Here is a 17,566-nt window from a genome sequence, read left to right on the forward strand (position 1 = left end):
TTAGTTCATGAGTAATTAAGTATGAAATAATTATGAGTAACTATTTACAGCACAGGCAAATTAAGTGAAAGTGCTAATTCAGGTAGTAATTAAGTAATTACTAAGTGTGAATCATTATTAATTAAGTCATTCTTCATGCTTTATTAAGGCTAAATAAGGTGTAGTTACTATAAAGTGTTACCCCATGAGACAATGATTTACTAATAATGCATTATTATTTCTCTGGAATTTGACCAACCTTAACAAATGTTTAATAAAGCATAATTAGTCTTCACTTTAGAAAAGCTCTCAGAAAGACTTAACTAACAGATAATAGTTTCCTGAATTATCATTGCATTGCATTATTAGTAAATCATTCTCTCATAGCTTACTAATCATTAATAAATGCTCAAATGTAGTGTACTTAAATATGCATTTGTAAACATGCAAATGGTTAGTTCATGAGTAATTAAGAAGTATTGAGTAACTATTTACAGCACAGGTGAATTAAGTGCAAGTCAAGTGCTAATTCAGGTAGTAATTAAGAAGTTACTAAGCGTGAATCATTATTAATTAAGTCTTTGTTCATGCTTTATTAAGGCTAAATAAGGTGTAGTTATTATAAAGTGTTACCAAATATACATACATTTGTTATTGTTCTTTTGCAGTGTCCGGTCCAAAACTCTGGAACTCTTTGCCCGTTGAGTTCCGCTCCATCCCCGACCTGCCTCTGTTCAACGCCAAACTTAAAACCTACTTATTTAGAACGGCTTTTAACACTTAGCGGCCCTGTGACACTTTCTTTATTTTAATGGTGTAATGTGTTTGTTGACATATTTGTATGATGTTTATTGTTTTTTTTTTTTATCTTGTTTTAATGTTGTACAGCACTTTGGTCGGCTTTGGTTGTCGGAAGAAATAAAGTTTGATTGATTGATTGTTGTTGTTAGATTTGTAATGCAATGCGAGTACTGTGCAATTATCGTTTATATTGTACAGGAAATGAGAAATCTATATGTTCTTTGTTAATTTGGGACGGTAGAAAAAAAGGGGTGGGGTTAAATAAGTATTTACTTCCTCCCACTCCTTTATCGGACACAAGGAAAATCGGCGTAACATTTATTTTTGCCTGTTATTGTAGAATAGAAATATTTGCTTTTTGTGTTATATCTGTGTATTTATGTTTTTTATGTATGTTCTATGTAAAACTGTCCAAATAAACATTCATAAAATAATCCGTTTAGAGCCATGGTGTCGATGAAAGTTGAATATAAATGTTGCTATTGCGCATCTTTTGGTGCCAATTTTATATTTCTATCTTCATAACTTTCTAAGATATGAACATTTTGGAGTTTCTTATTGATGATGACAAATATTTTACAGTGAACACGTCTGATAACAACACAGTTTCAAGTCTTTGAGCTCTAAATTAGTTCATTTCAAGTTACATAATGTGTTGTAGGTTTTACATTTGTTATAATTATTATATTATAATTACTTCCGCCAAGGAGGTTATGTTTTTGCCGGCGTTTGTCTGTTTGTTTGTTTGTTTGTTTGTTTGTTTGTTTGTCTGTTTGTTTGTTTGTTTGTCTGTTAGCAACATAACTCAAAAAGTTATGGACCGATTTTGATGAAATTTTCAGGATTTGTTGGAAATGTGAAAAGGAAGAACTGATTTCATTTTGGGGCTGATCCGGAAGAAATCCTGGATTCTGGATCACTTTGAAATTTTAGTTAACATTGTGGTAAATGGGGCCAAAAATTTTGTTTCTCAATATCTCGGTTAATTATTGACCAAACCCCATGAAATTTGACTCAGGGATGGACAATGGGATCCTCTTTCATATTCCAAAGGCTGATCCGGATCTGATCCAGAAGACTGATTTTATCGCAATTTATATAAAAAATGGGGGTGGTCCTTGGCGGAGGTCTGCGCTCTCTGACTGCTTTTCTAGTTATTGTTGTTATTATTATGGATTTGTGCAGCACTTTGGAAACTGTTTGTGAAATGTGCTATAGAAATAAAGTGGGTTGGATTGGAATTCAGGATCTATTACTAATTCAAGATCCTTGAAGTGCCAAAAAAAAAAAAAAAAAAGACACTTTTGCCAGATCTATGAAACTAATGATGATAAAGACACAAAACCGGCACCAAATGATCCACAATGTCCATATTTATATTCAACTTCCATTCATACTATGGAGCTAAATTATTTAATTTTAATTTAATTTATAAGGGAAGCCTCTTGAGCTGTAGGATCTAAATACATGAACAAAAGTAGCATTTACAGAAAAGAAAGAAAAAAATCTAAACAGAATGAAAGACAAACACAACACACAGACACTATACAACACAGGATCCTAAGATACACTGAACATGTCTCTGGTTTTATCATCGTTATCATGTCAACATTAATTATTTTCGATGTTATTAAAGAAAAACAGATTTTTTCAGCTCAGATTTCAGGCTTCTGCAGGACCCAGTAAACATCAAGAGAACTTCATGAAATTTCTCATGGAACTTTTCTTTTCTGAATCGGTTCTGTTTCACTGTGCGTATGACTGAAAGGTTTTCATTCCGCACTCTTCTCTCTAATGTATTTCTCTCTTTTAAAATTTTAATCTTTACGTTTATTTATGTTTTGATTTGTTTTTATTGCGATTTTAATGTATTTCTTATTCTGTAAAGCACTTTGAATTACTTTGTGTACGAATTGTGTTATACAAATAAACTTGCCTCGCCTTGTTTTACTTTTTCAAAAAAGAAAAAAAAAAGTATACTAGGAAAAGACACAGGAACATTTTCAAACACATTTGTAGAGCTCTAAACTACAGGGTTAGAAGCTTTCAGGCAGAATAAAACCCCGGCGGAAGTTTCAGATCATGTTTGCAGAGATCTAGGCCACAGAGTTTGCAGCTTTTGCGCAGAACAAAACTCCCTGGAGGCGGCTGCGATTAAGTTGCCAGTGCTTCGGATGCCCTGCCCGTCTGTGTGGAGTATTGTGTCGATGGGAAACGCCGTGAAAGGGTCTGTGTGAGCGCTTTAATGCCCTCTTTCTCTCTCCCTCGCTCTCTCTCTCTCAGCGGGTATGAGGAATGCGGTGGTGGTTGGGTGAGAATAGCGGCGGTGCGGTGCCCGGCCGGTGCGATGGCGTGACTGTGCGCACTTTGTCCCTGAGGCTGGGCAGGGCTCGAGCCTTCCTCTCATTCCACACTGGCTTCTAAAAGGGCTTTTTGCAGGCGGGTGGCATAATGAGAGTGTTTGTGTTGTTTGCTGCGCGCTGGCACATGTGTGGGGCCCCGCGGTGCCAGAGGAGCGAGGGGGGGCGGGGGTGGGGGGCCGTTTGACGTCATGGTGCCGGGCCTGCGGTGGCGTCCCAGTTCCGCTGAGTCAGGTCGTTAAAGCGGCTGCGGCGGTGGCGCTCAGGCGGGACACGAGCTGCTCCGAGACTCTGATCAGTCACGAGGAACCGGCTCCAGATACATGAGTAAATAGTGAGTGTACGAGCGCGCTGACCGCGACGAAACACACTCAACAGGACGAAACACACACTCAACAGGACAAAACACACACTCAACAGGACAAAACACACACTGAACAGGACAAAATACACACTGACCAGGACGAAACACACACTCAACAGGACGAAACACACACTCAACAGGACAAAACACACACTGACCAGGACGAAACCCACTCAACAGGACAAAACACACACTCAACAGGACGAAACACACACTGAACAGGACGAAACACACACTGACCAGGACGAAACACACACTCAACAGGACGAAACACACTCAACAGGACAAAACACACTCAACAGGACGAAACACACACTCAACAGGACGAAACACACACTCAACAGGACGAAAAACACACACTGACCAGGACGAAACCCACTCAACAGGACGAAACACACACTGACAGGACGAAACACACACTCAACAGGACAAAACACACACTGAACAGGACGAAACACACCTCAACAGGACAAAACACACACTGAACAGGACGAAACCCACTCAACAGGACAAAACACACACTGAACAGGACAAAACACACACTCAACAGGACGAAACACACACTCAACAGGACGAAACACACACTGACCAGGACGAAAACACACTCAACAGGACGAAACACACACTCAACAGGACGAAACACACACTCAACAGGACGAAAACACACACTCAACAGGACGAAACACACACTCAACAGGACAAAACACACACTGAACAGGGACGAAACACACAACGAACAGGACAAAACACACACTCAACAGGACGAAACACACACTGACCAGGACGAAACACACACTCAACAGGACGAAACACACACTGAACAGGACGAAACACACACTGAACAGGACGAAACACACACTGAACAGGACAAAACACACACTCAACAGGACGAAACACACTCAAAAGGAGAAAACACACATTGACCGGGACGAAACACACAATGAACAGGACCAAACACACACTGAACAGGACGAAACACACAACGAACAGGACGAAACACACACTCAATAGGACAAAACACACACTCAACAGGACAAAACACACACTCAACAGGACAAAACACACAACGAACAGGACGAAACACACACTGAACAGGACGAAACACACACTCAACAGGACAAAACACACACTCAACAGGACGAAACGCACTCAAAAGGAGAAAACACACACTGAACCGGACGAAATACACACTGAACAGGACGAAACACACAACGAACAGGACCAAACACACAATGAACAGGACCAAACACACACTGAATAGTACACGGACCCGTTTGGAAACATGTGGATGACGACTTCCTTTGGGCTCTGTTGGCGATAGTAACTCTGACAAAATGGCCTGGTTTTCTTCATCAAGAGGTCATTGTATTCTTTCTTTTTTCCTTTTATAAATTGGTCATTAAATTGTGTATTATTATTATTTGTCTGTAAGTGACATTAAAGATACGATCAGAGTCCCGTCCTCCATGGAAAAGCTTTGGCAGGTTGTGAAGACGCTGCTGCTGAATCCACAGTTTTATCACACGCTCAGTTTCGGGAACTACGCCGGATGTCGTCACCCACGTTTTTCCAAATGCCATAAGCGTGAATAGAGCCTGTGGACGGAAGCGAGTCTGCCAATCTGTGTCATCGTCCCCTCTGACGACTTTCAAGCAAGAATCGATCCTCTGACCTTCGGGTTGAGGGACCACTCCTCTAACCTCTGTCCCCACACTGCCCCTGGAAGTTAAACCTGGAACCTTCTGTTTACACGAGAACACTTGAGGGTAAAAACGACAAAATATTTGATCAGAAGTGCCTTTCGTTTATATCAGGGGTGTCAAACTCATTTTGGTCCGGGGGCCGTATCCAACCTACTTTGATCCCAAAGGGGCCGGATCAGAAAACTCATGTCATATAAACCCCAAAAATAACAATAAGTCAAATATTTGTACAGAGAAACACAAATCTATTACAGAAATCTTTCTTATTATAATATTATATTATTATGAAGAACCTGAAACTTTAAGAAAAATTCAATTTCAACACAAAGTTTTTAACATGAACTTGTATGAAAATAGGAATAAGTCAATTTTTTGTTGTAAAAATCCTGCACTCGGCTCCACTTTTCTCAATGTTTGGACATTTTTCTGATGAGGGTGTCACGGTCAACAGTCAAAACGATCGTCCTTTAAGAGCGTTTGGAAAGAGACAAGTCTTCATTTGTGCTGCTCTGGTGGGAGGGGCCACGTACAGAGACGCTGGAGACGCTGCTGTGATATAAACACCACAGAAAATTAACAAGATTTTAATAGAAAATATAATGAAAATATTTTAGTAGAAAATCACCCAAGGGCCACATTAAAGGTCTTGGAGGGCCGAATCTGGTCCCCGGGCCGTATGTTTGACACCTGTGGTTTAGACGGTAACAGTGTTTTTGAGGCTTAACAACTCAAAAATCTGAAACCACCTCCAGAGTAGAAAAGTTGAATACACTCTGTCGTAGTGTTTCCGTCTACACTGCCCAAGACACAAAACTCTGGTCAGATCTGCTCAGGTCACATATGCCTTTACGTCACATACAACACCACCGAGCGTCGCCACCGAGCGTCGCCACCGAGCGTCGCCACCGAGCGTCGCCACCGAGCGTCGCCACCGAGCGTCGCCACCGAGCGTCGCCACCGAGCGTCGCCACCGAGCGTCGCCACCGAGCGTCGCCACCGAGCGTCGCCACCGAGCGTCGCCACCGAGCGTCACCACCGAGCGTCGCCACCGAGCGTCGCCACCGAGCCGCCTGGCATCATACACAATCCAATTCCACACACTTTTGCGTCACCGTATGCACCCATACTTCCTCCTGAAAACACTCGTCTAAACGGGGAATAAAAAGTGAAAATATGACGCTACTTTTGCATCTTCAGTTCAGACCGTCAAGACATCACCAACGGTTTGAAAAGCTTAAATAATGCTTTATATAGGCCTGTTCTCCTCCTTGTGTGTTGTGTAGATGTGTGTGTGTGTGTGTGTGTGGTGGAACAGACCTGGTTGTGCGTCCGGAGCAGAGCGCAGGTGTCCCTCTCGTGGTCTCTCTCTTGGGCCAGACGTCTGTGCTCCTCCTGCAGCTGCTGTTTGTCCTCCTGCAGCAGACGCATGGTCTTCAGGAGCTCCCGGCGCTCCTGCTGCGCCTCCTCCACCCTCTGCACATGACACAAACACACCGGAGAATTTATACGGACCAACATCACGCCGGACACAACAGAGAAACGTCAACAACAACCACCAAGGAGCTTCACAGATAAACACCCGTTCAGACAGATCCATAATCCTATGTTCGACTAAAGACATTCTTGTTGGACTAAAGACATGTCCTACCAATCGATTGTTCGACTAAAAAGCTCTCCAAACTCTTCTGCATCTCTGTATCTGACCCAAACTGCACTCACGGACCACACCTGCAGGGGGAGTTCATGCAAAAACTGCTATGTGTGCAGAAAAAAGTACTAGGAAACAGTCTATTTATACTGCATTTTTTTATCTTTTAAACTTTTTGAACAAGTCATGTACACTTTTACTTCATCACGCCTGGACGACCGTAATGGACTTTGTTCCGGCATCTCACGAAATGCAATCTTTGTGTCTTTGCGCTGGCTTCCTGTTCATTTAAGAATTGATTTTGGCGTGGAGTGGACTTAGGGAACAGCTTCGATCAGGGGTGTCAAATTCATTTTGTTGCAGGGGTCGTATCCAACCTACTTTGATCCCAAAGGGGCCGGATCAGAAAACTCATGTCATATAAACCCCAAAAATAACAATAAATCAAATATTTGTGCAGAGAAACACAAATCTATTACAGAAATCTTTTTTAATTGATGAACTCTTTCTTATTATAATATTATGAAGAACCTGAAACTTTAAGGAAAATTCAATTTCAACACAATGTTTTAACATGAACTTGTATGTAAATAGGAATAAGTCAGTTTTTGTTGTAAAATCCTGCACTCGGCTCCACTTTTCTCATGTTGGACATTTTTCTGATGAGGGTGTCACGGTCAACAGTCAAAACGATCGTCCTTTAAGAGCGTTTGGAAAGAGACAAGTCTTCATTTGTGCTGCTCTGGTGGGAGGGGCCACGTACAGAGACGCTGGAGACGCTGCTGTGATAAACACCACAGAAAATTAACAAGATTTTAATAGAAAATATAATGAAAATATTTTAGTAGAAAATCACCCAAGGGCCACATTAAAGGTCTTGGAGGGCCGAATCTGGCCCCCGGGCCATATGTTTGACACCTGTGGCTTAGATGAACATATCAAAGCTTGTACGAACTTGGTGTAAAAAAAACTATATAAAAATCAAATCTTACAGAAAAACCTAGAAGATTAGATCCATTGTCCAAACCGCGACTATTAACTAAACACATGCTTTTCTTTAACTTTTTTACTTTTTATCTTGGTATGGTTTGTACGACCATAAATAAAAACAAAATCCCTACATTTTTCATTCCCATTACTGTTTATTTTGTACGATCATAAACGGTAAACTTTGTGTCTTCTTCATTACTATTATTAGTTTGTACGACCATAAACAAAAACAAACAAAAAAATCCTTAAATTTTTCATTCTCGATACTGTTCATCCTCCTCCTTTTGAGCACCACCCAAATACGTTCATGTACATATCACTATTTTTGTTATTGTTTATCAATTTTGTTGTACCTGGCTCAAACAAATAAATAAATTAAATTAAATGGAAAAAAAAAAATTAAGATTTTATTGTTTGATTTTAAAGATTTGACTGGAGTGGACCCACGTTCCGTCATCTCCCGTGTGCGCTCTGAGGTCCGAGGTCCGAGGTCCGAGGTCCGAGGTCCGGCTCCAGCTCGTGGGGACTAAAACGAGACTTAAAACCAGAAGGGACCGGACCTTCTCAGTGACCGACTCCAAACTCTGAAACGCTCGTCTTGTTTTAAAACCCACTTTCAGTCTCTGGGTTTAACACCACGTGAGTTGTGTGGTTGTGTGTCTTTTATTTATTTTATTTATTTTTAATGTATTTTATTTAATTATTGCTATTCTACAATTTTGCTCTTATTTTATTTTACTGATTTTATTATTTTAAGACTAGTATGATTAAATCTGAGCGTTTATTTTATCATTTTTTAATTTATTATTACGTATTTGTGGAGCACATTGGAAACTTTGTGAAATGTGCAAAACAAATAAAGTGGATTGGATTGACAGAATAAAACTTGTGAATTGTGAGTTTAATCTGCATTTTCACACATAAATACCAAAAAATACTAAATCTTCAGTTCACTCAGTCACTTCACCTTTCTGCTGTTGTGCCACAGAAATCTACTTCATCTCTGTTGACTAATGTACATTTTCGTCGCACACTAGAGGAGAATTTGCCTGATTTTGTCTGCGATTTGTTTCGGGGAGGCGTGACCTGACTTTGTTTGAAGCCGCTCCTAATGTGTGTGGTGTCAGTGTGACTTTGTGCTGCTCTTTCACATCGTATACGGTAAAAAAACCAATAAAACCGAGCGTCACGAGCACTTGGAGTTACGGACACGCAGGCAAAAGATACAAACTCAGTATATCGAAAAAAAATAAATTATTACTCATCTCTCGTAAAGTTAAGTTAAACTGCAGTATTTTCATTCATATTATCCATACAATTTGTCCTTGAATGATCCTTCAACCCTCAGTTCACAAAACTATTAATCCAGTTTGAGTCCTTCTTTAAAAGTAAAAAGGCCGGAGTAGTTCCTCACGTGTGTTTGTTTACATCCACACAGCGCACGGATCGAGGTGAAGCTGCAGATTCGCGACAGTGACTCTACTTCCTGTGGACTGTATCTCCAATCTTTTATGTTTTAAAACTCATGCATCTGAAATTTTATTGCAACATATTTCACAAATAATAATAAAAAACTTTTGACTTGTATCTAAACTAGAAGTGCAGAGCTCAGAGTCTCAGAGCGAGTGGTTTTACTGTGGTCCGCAGACAGATCCCGCTGCAGTCTTGGTGATCGGAGATTTAAAGTTTCATCAGATTCTCCTCGTGTCTGTGGTGTGCGCTTTTTTTTTTTTTTGGTCGCACTTTTAAAAATCGTTTAAGACCGATAAATCCCGTAGCGTGTGGCGATTTTAAGACTCCACTGACCAAATAATCCACTAAATAACTAAAAGACCACATGGAACATCTGTTATTAGGATCGATGTAACGATATCCAAATCTCACAGTACGATATTATCACGATATTCATTTTACGGCACGATATTTATTGCGATATTTTGGATGGTTAATCATAATCCCAAGAATTCAAGTAAAAAGCTTATTTCTTCATGTTGTCTGCGCTGAAATGAATCATGGGATATGTAGTTCCTAATGTTTTTTTTTAGCTGTTGCTACCAGAAATTTTACCAGAATTTTTTTGCAGAAGTTATGGTTTTTGGCCCTAGCTCTTTAAATTCTTCTTTTCCTGTGGACCTGGGTTCATTAAATCATTTAGTGAAGCCAGTTGTTACAAACTTGGTGTCAAAATGGACCCAGATGTAAAACTTGATCAGCAAATTAGTGCTGTTGTAAAATCTATTTTTTTCCAGCAACTGGCCAAAATGAAGCCTATTTTGTCAACAAAACACTTCGAAACTGTCATACATGCATTTGTGATGAATAGATTGGATTATTGTAATGCACTTTATGTTGGTGTGAGCCAAAATGCACTTTCCCGGTTGCAACGGGTCCAAAACTCAGCGGCTCGACTTTTAACTGGAACCCAGAAACACAAGAGCATCTCACCTATTTTAGCTTCTCTCCACTGGCTCCCGGTGTCTTTTAGAGTCGATTTTAAAATTCTTTTATTTACTTTTAAGTGTTTGCACGGCCTAACGCCCTCCTGCCTCACTGACTTGATCCACCCTTACGCTCCCTCTCGCACTCTCGGGTCTGCAGCCCAACTCCAGCTGGCCGTCCCAAAAACTAAACGTGAGCTTCGTGGGGACCGTGCGTTTTCTGTTTCTGCCCCTCGGCTCTGGAACCAGTCGCCGTTAGAGATCAGAGGCCGAGTCTGTACCTGTTTTTAAATCACTCCTAAAAGCGCACCTTTTTTCGCTGGCTTTTAACAAATGACGTATATTTCTTGTTGAGTATTTTATTGTTTTCTATGTTTTTAGTAGCTGTATTGTATGTGTACCATATATTTTCTTCTGCTGTGGTTGTCATTGTCTGTCCTGTGTTTGTGCACAGCACTTTGGCCAAATGTAAAGTTTTTAAAGAGCTTTATAAATAAAGTTGGTATGGTATAAAACACAGGTGTCAAACACACGACCCGGGGGCCAGATCCGGCCCTCCAAGACCTTTAATCTGGCCCTCGGCTGATTTTCTACTAAAATATTTTAATTATATTTTCTATTAAAATCTTGTTAATTTTGTGTGGTGTTTATCACAGCAGCGTCTCCAGTGTCTCTGTACGTGGCCCCTCCCACCAGAGCAGCACAAATGAAGACTTGTCTCTTTCCAAACGCTCTTAAAGGACGATCGTTTTGACTGTTGACCGTGACACCCTCATCAGCAAAATGTCTAACATGAGAAAAGTGGAGCCGAGTGCAGGATTTTTACAACAAAAATGCACTTATTCCTATTTACATACAAGTGCATGTTAAAACATTGTGTTGAAATTATGTTTTTCTTAAAGTTTCAGGTTGTTCATAACAATATATTTTGTAAAAGAAAGAGTTCATTAATCAAAAAGATTTCTGTAATAGATTTGTGTTTCTCTGCACAAATATTTGAACTTATAGCTATTTTTGAGGTTTATATGACATGAGTTTTCTGATCCGGCCCCTTTGGGATCAAAGTAGGTTGGATACGGCCCCTGGACCAAAATGAGTTTGACACCCCTGGGATAAAACAATGCATTTGAATAAAGGAGCTTGTAATTCGATATATCATGACCACTTTTAACGATACAATATCACGATATTTCGGTTATTGTTCCGTCCGTAGTCATGAGAATAAAAGACGGCTGGGTTAAAGGTGCGGTGTGGTGACAGTACCTGGAGGAGGCCGGTCTTGGTGCTGACCACCAGGATGTCCGAGTTGGATTCGTCCTCGGTGACGGTCAGCAGCTCCTCCGTGGGCGTCGCCGCTCTGAACTGGAACGGAGTGCTGGCCCCGCGGATGTCCCCGGAGTGAGTCACGTAACAGAACTGATAGAACTCGCCGTCTGACTTTGGGACGTAATAACCTGCAGGAGAAACGAGTCTTTATTTACAAATGTACAGTGGGAAAATGGAGTTTATGAGGGGCTCAGAGACACTTTTATTTTATGTGGAAGGGAGAAAGGTATGGACTGGATGATTAAAGAAGACATATTGTGCTTGTGTTTGTAATCTATGACACCCGAGGATCGTTATGTTATAATTTGGGCATTATAAATCACAATTGCCACGTTTACATGAGAGCTTGAATTCCAAATAAAAATAATTCTGAATAAAAATGAATTTCACTTTTAAAAGACCATGTAAATACTTAACTCCAAATGAAAATTATTATTAGAAATGAAACTTAATTCCGAAGTAAGTGGGCGGTTTATTTCGATTTTAAAGCCGAATTCATTTATTCATCGGTCATGCAAACGTTTATTCTTCTTAAAAATAATCCCAGTCGTTCAGTTCATGCTCGTTGTGTCGCCCTTCTGACGCGATCCGGATGATCCGGCTCCACCAGTCTTGTCTTCGAACTTTCCTCCACGTCTCTTTGGATTTGTGAGCGGGATGTGGGAGTGGGCTGAGGTACAGCAGCCTCACACTCGCTTTGTCTTCTTCCTCCTTCTCCGACACTCTTCCCTTCTCCTCCTCGGCCGACAGACGTAAAGCGTGATGAGACAATTCTCCAGCTGCTGCGCAATTATCATCGGAACCACCGCGGAAAAAGTTTGGATCGTGTTTGTGTCCGAGGCGTAACGACAAACCGAGATGACAGAAAAGCCGGTAGCAGCTGAAGAGTGTGTTTTCTTCCGGTCGACGTAAATACATTTGTGTCCCTGTCCAATCAGAACCCTTCCCCACCCCCAGACACTGAGAGGACTTAAATAAAGACGATATAATTCAGAACAATTAATTCAGAATTAAAAACCATGATGTAAACGTGGCCAGTATTGATCTAAAACAACTGGATTAAAGAAAAACAAGTCCTCTGCCTTCCACGCTAGAAAACTGAGGTGCCCAATGGGACCTGACGTAGCCGTAAACATTATTATTTTTTATTTTTTTCATTTATATTTTTTATATTAAACAGACAATAATGAAGACAATGGACATAACAATAACATAATGCTAATTTAGGGGAGAATACACATCAACACATTAGACCAAAAAGCAGACAGACAGAATGGTAAACTGTAAACATCACAACAAAGCGCTGTGCAGCTGTCGGCACTTCCAATGGACAACTGCACATCACACTAGAGAGCAGAAGATTTATTTTTTTTCCCCCCATTTGTACAAAAAATCCTACGTGTATCAAAAATTAAGAAAATAAAATTGGAGAACGAAGTAAGTACAGAGCAGCGGGAATGCACCGGTTCACTGACAAAACGGCGTCTTGAAAATGAATCTTACTTCTTTGCCCTTATCCTCTCACATATCACATACTGTATCATCAGCTGGACTAATACATCACTCACAACAATAAAACCCAATGAATCACTCTATAAACAAGCGACTCAACAAAAAACCCTTCAGATACCACCATTGTCACATTCTGCAGAAATACAAATGAATGACCTGGGACAATCTTATTCAATTTAAAAATATCTGTCTAATGTACAAGATTAAACGTGGCTCGGCCCCCCTTTCGCTGAACGACTTTGTTAATTTCAGATCCAGTGAGGGCAGAGTGAGTGAGTGAGGGAAGGCTGCATTATTCCTCATAGAAAAACTGGATTTGTTCAGTGTGTTTTCTCCGTCAGAGCGTCCGTCCCGTCAGTGGAACTCTGCGCCCGAAGCCGTCAGAACATCTCCCTCATTCTCTGCTTTTAAAAAGAATGCTAAAAAGTGGCTTTTAGAAACGCAAATGTGTGAACACTAAAACTTTTACTGTATTTTATTTGAGTGTATTTTCTTTTAGGATGTCTTTTTGACGTCTGGCAAAGGGACTAACGATGCAAATGAGCTCTTATCAGCAAACTCATTTACACATTTACATAGTTTTGATGTTGATTAATGTGCATTGTCCCTTTTCAAATAAATAAATAAATAAATAAATTAATTAATTAAAGATTACTCAAGCACACATAAATCACTCAAAATACAACTTTGAGTGAGAGAAAACAAATATAACATGAATAAAAGCTCTGAAAAGTGGATTTTGCAGAATAGGTTTGCTTTAAAAACTCAAATCGTCAAGAGGAACAGTTAACAAATATTATGTGTTAATAAATAGTGTTTAAATTAATGTTCTCAAGAGTTACTTCTTCCTTGAAATAATATTCTTAAAGGAGAAAAATGTAAAAAATAAACAATGTCTAAAAATAAAACTCAAAAGTGTATGTATATGTAAAAAAAAAAACTAAAACTAAACTAAACTAAAACTGAACTGTACCTCTACTATTTCTGATCTGTGCTATAATGTTGTTTCCTCATCATAAACATACAGAGTTGTGTTTTATTTCATGACATCACAAGGTGGAACAGAACATTTTGACCTTGGGGATGTAGACAAACTAATAATAATAAAAAAAGAGTTACTCAAACATGTGAATAAAACACAACACAACAAGTCCAGGTCTGTTTTTGATGAGGTAAGAGGGTTTAAAGCTCACAAGAGTCAATGTTTGCTTAATATAAGATTTAAAAATGAGATAAAAACAGAATGTCGTATCACTTTCAATGTAATTAATGTTTCTATCACTGCTAATAATAGAAAACACATTTTACGAGGTTTTGCATTGTTAGCAGCGACAAAAAACATCACTCAACACATTCTTTTGTTCCGTTTATGTCCCAGCACAGCACACTCTGAACACAAGTGCATGCCAACACTGTCAACCATTAACATTTCAGAGTCGTAACGCCTCCGGCTGCGCTCCTCTCCCTCATCTGCTCCGTCTTGTAGCAGGGCAGCGAGCGACGCGGATCCGGCAGGCTGCTAGCTAACCGGTTTTGCTGATTGTGCCACGCCGCAGCAGCCGCTCAGATTTTCACCGGGTAATACATTTTTTTTCTCAACGGCCGGAAGTCCCGCTCGGTAACTTTCTATGCCAAAATGTCAGTGTAAATGTCCACAACTATCAAACTAAGAAAGACAAAAACTTAAAGGAAACAACGACGGCGCATTAGTGACACACAGAACTAAACTAATGTTATGATCATGAATAAAACAGAAGGAACTTGTTCACTCAACAAAACTCTACAAATAAAATTAAAAATCGATTTCATGATGTTGATTTTAACACAGACAGATTTGTGCAGTTTGAATGCGAGACATTTCTAGGACCAAGATGTTAGCTCAGTAGTACTTGAGACTGGTCTTGGTCTTGAGATCGGCCTGGAGACCCTTTTTTTTTTTTTTTTTTTTTTTGTGGCCTGGGGTCTTCCTTGGACTCAAACACATTTGAACTCGGTCTTGTCTCGGTCTTGAAGGAGTTTGGACTCGGTCTTGTCTCGGTCTTGAAGGAGTTTGGACTCGGCCTTGTCTCGGTCTTGAAGGAGTTTGGACTCGGTCTTGTCTCGGTCTTGAAGGAGTTTGGACTCGGTCTTGTCTCGGTCTTGAAGGAGCTTGGACTCGGTCTTGTCTCGGTCTTGAAGGAGTTTGAACTCGGTCTTGTCTCGGTCTCGAAGGAGTTTGGACTCGGTCTTGTCTCGGTCTTGAAGGAGTTTGGACTCGGTCTTGTCCCTTTTTTTTTTTTTTTTTTTTTTTTTTGTGGCTTGGGGTCTTCCTTGGACTCAAACACATTTGAACTCGGTCTTGTCTTGGTCTTGAAGGTGCTCGGACTCGGTCTTGTCTCGGTCTTGAAGGAGTTTGGACTCGGTCTTGTCTCGGTTTTGAAGGAGCTTGGACTCGGTCTTGTCTCGGTTTTGAAGGAGCTTGGACTCGGTCTTGTCTCGGTCTTGAAGGAGCTTGGACTCGGTCTTGTCTCGGTCTTGAAGGAGTTTGGACTCGGCCTTGTCTCGGTCTTGAAGGAGTTTGGACTCGGCCTTGTCTCGGTCTTGAAGGAGCTTGGACTCGGTCTTGTCTCGGTCTTGAAGGAGTTTGGACTCGTCTTGTCTCGTCTTGAAGGAGTTTGACTCGGTCTTGTCTCGGTCTTGAAGGAGTTTGGACTCGGTCTTGTCTCGGTCTTGAAGGAATTTGGACTCGGTCTTGTCTCGGTCTCGAAGGAGTTTGGACTCGGTCTTGTCTCGGTCTTGAAGGAGTTTGGACTCGGTCTTGCCTCGGTCTTGAAGGAGTTTGAACTCGGTCTTGTCTCGGTCTTGAAGGAGTTTGGACTCGGTCTTGTCTCGGTCTTGAAGGAGTTTGGACTCGGTCTTGAAGGAGTTTGGACTCGGTCTTGTCTCGGTCTTGAAGGAGTTTGGACTCGGTCTTGAAGGAGTTTGGACTCGGTCTTGAAGGAGTTTGGACTCGGTCTTGTCTCGGTCTTGAAGGAGTTTGAACTCGGTCTTGTCTCGGTCTTGAAGGAGTTTGGACTCGGTCTTGTCTCGGTCTTGAAGGAGTTTGGACTCGGTCTTGTCTCGGTCTTGAAGGAGTTTGGACTCAGTCTTGTCTCGGTCTTGAAGGAGTTTGGACTCGGTCTTGTCTCGGTCTTGAAGGAGTTTGGACTCTGTCTTGTCTTGGTTTTGAAGGTGCTCGGACTCAGTCTTGTCTCAGTCTCGAGGTCTGACACTCAATGATTGATCAAATGGAGATAGATTAATAAAAAAGATTGATATAAATGTGCCAAAATAAATGTAAAATACAAATAAATGTCAAAATTACAAAGATGGTCTCGATTTGGTCCCGATGGGCCGTCGTCTCAGTCTCGGTCTTGTCGTTGTTTTCCTTTAAGTTTTGTTCTTTCTTCTCTTGATAGTTTTGGATAAATTGTTCATGTTAGAATGTTTATCCTTTGTGGAGTTTGTTGGTTGAAGATTTGTTGATGGGGCAGATTTATGAAGCTGCTGGGAAAAACGACACACATTTACACACACTTTGCCATAGAAAACCATTGACCGGAAGTTCTGGGGCACTTCCGGCCGTTGTAAAAAAGGTCTGTATTTGACCATGAGAAGCTCAGTAAATGGTGGTAAAAGCAGTAAAACCATAAAATAAGAAAAAAAAAACAACTATTTTCTTCATTATTTGTCTCCAAAACCAAAATGAAAAAAAACAGATAATGATTAGGTTTTTTTTTATTTTCGATTTTGTGTTTAAATGAATTATGGAAAAAAGGGATAACGACCGTTTCCGGTTTACGAGACAAACTGCAATGCCGGACTGAACCAGGACTAAACCAGGACTAAATCAGGACTGAACCGGGACTAAACCAGGACTGAACCAGGACTAAAACAGGACTAAACGATCCCGACACTCAATCCTGGTTCAGTTCTAGTTTAGTCCTTGTTTAATCCTGTTTTAGTCCTAGTATAGTCCTCCTGGTTCAGCCTTGGGATCAGTCCTGGTTTAGTCCTGATTCAGTCTGCAACAGTCAAAATTAATTAATAAATTTAAAAATTTAAAAATAATCATTATAATTTTTTTTATTTTGGCTTTGGAGACAAATATTGAAGAAAATTGTTGTTTTTTCTGTTTTCTTATTTTTATTTTTGGATTTGTTTTGAAAAACGAATGAATAAATGATACTCAAACTTGCTTGAAAATCTCGCAGCGCAGATCCGGCAGGCGGCTAGCGACGCAGATCCGGCAGGCGGCTAGCTGGCTAACAGTTTTTACTGAGTGTGCCACACCGCAGCAGCCTCTCATATTTTCACGGGGCAATATCTGACCGTGAGAGGCTCAGTAAACGGCGGTTACAGACGAGCGGGGTCCCAGGCCTCTCGCTGCGGTCGTGTTTCCGTATTAAAATCAAAGTGCTGAGTGT

The 17,566-nt window shown here is 40.6% G+C and overlaps 1 protein-coding gene across 1 annotated transcript in view; it reads right to left on the minus strand.

Moving 5' to 3' along the window:
• The window catches only part of LOC110160382 (tax1-binding protein 1 homolog A-like), a 101,738-nt gene that overhangs the window by 48,388 nt on the left and 35,784 nt on the right, over positions 1-17,566 (minus strand). The window contains exons 4-5 of the mRNA XM_055157022.1: positions 11,547-11,737; positions 6,525-6,680 (exon numbers count right to left, since the gene is read on the minus strand). Coding sequence (XP_055012997.1) covers positions 6,525-6,680; positions 11,547-11,737 — 347 coding nt within the window. The remainder of the gene's footprint in view (positions 1-6,524; positions 6,681-11,546; positions 11,738-17,566) is intronic.

This window comes from Boleophthalmus pectinirostris, unplaced genomic scaffold, assembly GCF_026225935.1.
Source record: "Boleophthalmus pectinirostris isolate CB_2022bp ecotype Guang Dong unplaced genomic scaffold, ASM2622593v1 HiC_scaffold_21, whole genome shotgun sequence".
Lineage (NCBI taxonomy): Eukaryota > Metazoa > Chordata > Actinopteri > Gobiiformes > Gobiidae > Boleophthalmus > Boleophthalmus pectinirostris.